Below are 6,750 nucleotides of genomic sequence, written 5' to 3'. Positions count from 1 at the left end.
GATTCGAATAAAATTATAAATTCACTCCGGTCTATCTCATAGTATAGACCGGAGTAAATTACTGCAGCAGTAATCCAAAAATAGTCAAATGGTTCACATTAAATACCTTCAAACATTAAAAAAATCGCATTTTTTTGATAATGCAATAACATTTGTGAACAAGCCAACCTTTTTAGTATATGTCCCATACGGAGGTAGAAATTTACATTTTAGTTAAAACATTTTTTTAATTAAACGTATCCTGGGTTGATAGCGTTCTTTCACATGGTACGACAGGAAGGTTTTAAAATTGTGATATCATGGTGGCTAATTATTATTTCCCGGCTTGGAAACGTTTCCTGCAAAAGAGCAACGGTTTGGTTGCTTGTGTGGCAACTAATTGCTAAAAGTAAACGTTGTACACATCAAAATTTTTTTATTATTATTTTTTTTAAGTAAAGTTAATGTATTTCTTTATGATGAGTACCTCTGTAACCGTATATGGCCATTTCGGCTTGGTTGTAAAATGAGTTAAATAAATAAAAAATGTAAAAAAAACATCCAGCTCCAACTGGATGATCCAACTTCATTTGTAAAAAAGATCGAGTAACTCCGCCAGACCACTAACCACACCAAACAGTCGTACGTAGAGGATGAGGATGAAAACTTCCTTGGTTTTTCGAGCCTCAGGCAGGACAATTTTGTTTATTAAATGTGAGTATTAAAAGAAAAATAAAATAGCCTTGTTTGGCAATTTTATTGCAACTTAAAGATGTGTATTAAGTTCGAGTTTAACCGCTAAAATCAAAAACAAATCAGTAAAAACAGTACAATTTTCACATAGTATTATTTATAATGGAAATTAATACCCACCTGCCAATACCTCTTTAATTGGGTTTGATGGAATTCTATTTATTTCACATATGACAATAAACATTTGTAGTTTTTATAGAAGAAAAATGTTAGCTATTTCAACTATTCTATTTCAGTTTGTACAGTTTCAGCAGAGATATTTATTTATTTTTTTTTTTTTATTTATTCGTTCAGAGCCTGTAATTCTAAGCCTATTTGGCCAATATAAAATAATTACAATGGACTACTCTCTAGAGTTTCATACAATATTCATACATAATAATACATAAGGTGTGCAAAAAAGATGTTGAATACTTATAATAAACAATCATTTGCACAAAACAGAGAAGTGTATAATTAAGCAAGAAACAAGAAAAGATAATTGTCTTTTGTATGTTTTAATAGGAATACTTCTTTATATAAAAGGAAAGAAAAGAAAAAAATATATAACAAAAATTCTTAGTAGTAGCTTAAAAATATGTATATATTTATTTATGACAATGTAAATAATCAGTCTTGAAAGACTTATGACTCACAAAAGTATTGAATAAATTTGTTTCGATATTTCAGTATTCAAAAATTATGTAAACAAACTAACAAATATTTATGAAAGTTCCCAGTGTAAACATACAGTAATTATAGTGGAGTAACTACTCGATTATATCTCACAAAAGTATTCAATTAATTTGTTTCGATAAGTTTTCGTGTTCAAACAAAATGTTCTTAATGTATCAGGGAGACAGTTGAAATGTCTGACTGTGCGAGTCTGAAATGATTTGTCCATATAGCCCCTAGCGTTCGAAATTATAAGCTGATTCGTTCTGCGAGATCGGGTAAAATTAAACAAATCCGCCAAAAAAGAAGGCGATTGTCGCTTGTAAATTATAGAATAGAATTATCGAACGGATGTCAATATAACACCAGAAGGAACATCCCAGAAAATGCTTAGCAGATGCAGATACATGATCGAAACGTCTAAGAGAATACAGATAACGAACTACTCGGTTAAATGAAAGCGCAAGAGGTTTCATATTCTCCCTTGAAGTACCACAAAACACCTCAATGCAGTACAGAAAATGAGGCATGATCAAAGCGTGGACTAATATTCTCCTAACATGAAACGGTAGTACTAAATCCGTGTTATACAGGCGACGAAGGGCAAGGTGGGTGTGAGCAACCACGTTGTCAATATGCGTAGAAAAAGATAGCCTATTATCTATAGTGACACCTAAGCACTTTGTGCTCTGAACAAAATTAATCGTCTGGGAGTCATATATCAAATTAACATCCCCAGAACTATTAGGGGAAAACAGCATTGCCTTAGTTTTTGTCGGATTCACCGACAATCTATTCGAAGTCATCCATTACAATACCAGGTTCATGACATGGTCAATCTCGCCTGCAGCACGTCGGCAAAGTGGTTCTCACCGTTAAAAAGCAATTGAATATCATCCGCATACGAAAATGGCATACACCATTCTCCGACATGATCAAAAAAGTCATTAATGAATGTAATGAATAATAATGGGCCGAGGACCGATCCCTGGTGAACACCGCTTCTCACAGGGAGGACATCAGACGCCAAATCTTTAACTTGGACATACTGACGCCTATCTGTCAAATATGAATTAATGAGCCTACATGCGTTTGAAGAAAATCCATAAATGGAATGAAGCTTCCGTATCAAAATACCGTGGTCTAATCGATCAAATGCCTTTACAAGGTCGAGAGACAGTAAGACACTAGTCCTATGGTTCACAAAATTGCTTCTGATGGAATCAGTCAGACCTACTAACAACATCGTAGAACTTCTGTGACTCCTAAAACCACATTGGACGTCGCTGAGCATGTTGTTACGCTCCAAATATTCCGACATTTGTCTCTTTAAAACATATTCGACCACCTTCGACAATATGGGCAGCAATGATATTGGCCGATACATATCCGAAGATGTGGGCTCGGACTTTTTCCTGATCGGTACAACCTTGCCAACCACTTGGAAAGGAAGACGTCATAATAATAGTATTAACTACATGAAGAAAGTACCTCGACAGATGAGGAAAAATTATCTTAAAAAATGTCAAAGGGTACCCGTCACAGCATGGTGCATTAGACTTAATTTGCTCGAAAGCCATAATAAGATCATCGGATGAAATGCAACTGAATGAAAATCCGGTTTCCGCAAAATCAATCGGAAACGTTCGCTCTCCTTCCACAGTAGGACCCAACTGGTTACGCACAAAAGCCGAATTCAAATCATTAACATCATCCACCGTAGTATGATCAGTACGAAAACCATCATCACTTATTAGTCCACCCCCCTGATTACATTCCACATCGCTTTCGAACTCGAGCATTCGCGAAACATGGAAGCATGGGATTTGCATTTCATCCTTCTCTTGACAGTCTTCGCACGATTGCGGGCCCTACAAAATACCCGCCAATTCTCCTCATATTTGTTAAAAACTTTTAGAAAACACGTTTGCTAATTCAGCAGCATTTATTTCCTATTTTAGCTGTTATGAATAACAAATTTTTTTGGGTGTACAACAGTATTAATTGTAAGTTTCTAAATTTATGTAACAAACAGTGTAATGAAAATTTGTTACATTATAGATTTCATATTTCAATAATATATTATGGAAAATAAGGTACCATATGAGGTATGTGTCTTCTATTGATTCAATTGAAAATATTTCGAGAAACCAAAAGTTCTTAATGAAACCATAAATGACAATTCGTGTTTATGGCTTCTTTCGGGAAGTGGATTTTAGGAATTCCAATGAATTTACGGGAATTCTTCCACTCAATATTATATTTTTTTTATTTCTAAACATAAGTTTAATATAATATAAGTTGTAGGATATTAGAGTACTTTAATAACTTATGCAGTTTAAATATTGGCTGACGTTGTGGATTTTAGATGATCAGGAATACATTGGTTACCGAAAAACGAAAAAAGACTGATATTAATAGCAAACACTGTCTGCTGTTTTTCAGCAAACAAAATACTGCTGTTTTAGCAGTTCTTTTGCTGAAGTAGCAAACAATCCGCTATTTCGGAAATGAAAACATACTGCTGAAAAGTCGGTAGTTTGTTGAAATTTTCTGTTAACCCTAATAAAATTATAAATTAACTCCGGTCTATCTGATAATAAATTACTGGTGAAGTAAGCCCAGAATAGTCGATTGTTACACATCACATCACAAAACATCAAAAATACATTGAACCTCTAAAAAACATCGAGCAATAAATAGTTTTTTACTATACAATAATATTTGTAAACAAGTCGCCCTGTTTAATATATGACCCACACGAAGACCGGCATTTACTTTTTAGTTAATATATTTTCTTTATTAAACGGACTAAACTTCCATGAAAATTTGTAATACATACTTACTTGTAAACCTCCGATATGTTGCAACCGGTCTGGATTCACCCGACCAATTAAAACATTAACTAGAATTCTTTGTCTTTTCAATTGGTTTATTATGAATAACAGGCTCTGAGTACTTAATAATAGTTACGAACATGAATTCAACTATAAAAGTGGCGGGCATATATATATTAGTCTAAATGATTAATCAAACTATAATTATGATAGGTTTATTACTAGCTTAGACAGATTATCACTGTCGCTTTGAACTCGCGTTTGGCTTTGTATTTGGAAATAATCCATTGTTCCAATGGAAAAGTATATTTTAGCAACTATTTTCATTTGTCCATCCATAAGAGACATATGTTTCTCGAAACATACTTTTGCGGATTTTGTCCATCTTCGGTTAATAATCATGTTTCATATATGACATGAATATATTGTATAGAGCGGTGCAGATATTAACAAATGTAACACGATATTTAGTGTCCAAATAACGGAAATTAAAATATTGGGCACCTGGCCAAAGCAACCAATCCATACAATATATAAAGAGAAACTTTTGACGTAGTTCTTCGTTGGTTTCCTTCACGTTTTTTCTCTCCAAATAACAGGCTGAATAGAAAAATATTAGAATGCACGCAGGTGACATAATCAGTTGATCTATAAGTATTTTCTTCACAATGTTCTTTAAATTCGCAATAGGCATTACTTTGTCCATCCAAGCGTATACATAATGATGCAAAGGTCCCAGCAAAGCTCCCACAATAAACATTCTCCCTATTCTCGACAAGTCAAAGCGTTCGGATTTTTCGCCTTTCCGATGTTCAATTTCTTGAGCCGCAACATCGCCAACAACCATGAGTATTCCAGACCCTAAAATATTAGTCACAAGTAAATACTTTCCAAAAACATTTCTCCATAATAACCGAATGTCACGAAATGTATTGTGTCTTAATCTTTTGGATTGAAATGGCAAAATGTGATTCACGGAAGGAACTGGTGCCTTCTTTAAAATAAATTGATTCGATGGTACATTGAAAGTTTTTGAGTATCCCCGTATACACAAAAGTCTCGAAAGATTTCCTCTCAAAAATACGGAACCCATTTCAACAAAAGGAAATATAAATAAATAAATAATGCGCGTTGTCATATGTCATATACCAGGTGACCAGGGCAGAGAGAATAAAAACACGAGAGGACGAAAATGTCTCTTCTACAAACACAAGAAATGTCAACCGTATAGATGTCGTACAATGCCGACGTTACGGTCGAAGCGCTGTTTTGATAGATGGTATTACCGACGTTACGGTCGAAGCGCTGTTTTGATAAATTGCTTATAAACATCGGAGAAATGCTTATATTCAATACGCATTCAAACATTTTTTCAAAGAATTAGATTAGAATTAAATTTGAGAAATTGTTGAGAAAATCGCGTTCTCAACAAAAAAAAACAGACATTACCCTCAACAGTAGAATTCAATACGCCAGCAACAATTTCTCAATATATTAGCAACAACTTTTCAAACTAAATTTCATTTTAACGCTTCAAACCTATTGGAAAATTTGTTGAAAGCAAGCAATTTGCAAGGCCATTTGAATTAATGTTGAAGATGGGATTCACTATCAAATTGATATGGCGTTATGCGCTGTACAGACTTTCAGTTATTCCGGACGGAATGTCGGTGTTTGTAAAGAATCTTACAATGTGTCGGATCGATACGACTTGTCGGCGATGACTAAATAATCGGTAAATGTGTTATCGATCCCATAAACATGCAGCAGTATCGATTATGCCTTCGGACTTAACTTATAATGTGCACAATATATGGGATATGTTCGACACGAGCACTGTCGTCCGGAATAACTGATATTCTGTAAAGCGCATTACAGACTATCAGTTATTCCGAACGGAATATCGGTGTTTGTAAAGAATCTTACAGTGTGTCGGATCGATACGACTTGTCCCATATATTGTGCACAATATAAGTTAAGTCCGCAGGCATAATCGATACTGCTGAATGTTTATGGGATCGATAATAACTTTACCGATTATTGAGTCATCGCCGACAAGTCGTATCGATCCGACACATTTTAAGATTCTTTACAAACACCGACATTCCGTTCGGAATAACTGATAGTCTGTAATGCGCTTTACAGAATATCAGTTATTCCGGACGATAGTGCTCGTGTCGAACATATCCCATATATTGTGCACGTTATAAGTTAAGTCCGAAGGCATAATCGATACTGCTGAATTTTTATGGGATCGATAACACATTTACCGATTATTTAGTCATCGCCGACAAGTCCTATCGATCCGACACACTGTAAGATTCTTTACAAACACCGCCATTCCGTCCGGAATAACTGATAGTCTGTAAAGCGCATTATACCAAAGCTGCAGGCATTGTGCGACATCTATACGGTTGACATTTGATTTCTTCGCAGAAGAGAACTTTTCGTCCTCTTGTGTTTTCATTCTTTCTGCGTAACGGAACGTGGAAAATAATTTCAAACGGCATGACCACCTATATTAGGT

The 6,750-nt window shown here is 34.8% G+C and overlaps 1 protein-coding gene across 1 annotated transcript; it reads right to left on the bottom strand.

Annotated features, from left to right (window-relative positions):
* Positions 1–4,297: 4,297 nt before the first annotated feature.
* On the bottom strand, positions 4,298–5,380 carry LOC142234976 (mpv17-like protein 2). The gene has a single exon (XM_075306183.1). It carries the CDS (start codon positions 5,359–5,361, stop codon positions 4,615–4,617), a length of 747 nt encoding a protein of 248 aa, XP_075162298.1. The 5' UTR covers positions 5,362–5,380; the 3' UTR covers positions 4,298–4,614.
* Between the last annotated feature and the right edge of the window lie 1,370 nt (positions 5,381–6,750).

Source organism: Haematobia irritans, chromosome 4, assembly GCF_050003625.1.
Source record: "Haematobia irritans isolate KBUSLIRL chromosome 4, ASM5000362v1, whole genome shotgun sequence".
NCBI lineage: Eukaryota > Metazoa > Arthropoda > Insecta > Diptera > Muscidae > Haematobia > Haematobia irritans.
Note: the sequence above shows the minus strand (reverse complement) of the source record. Positions and strands in the feature narration are given on the sequence as shown.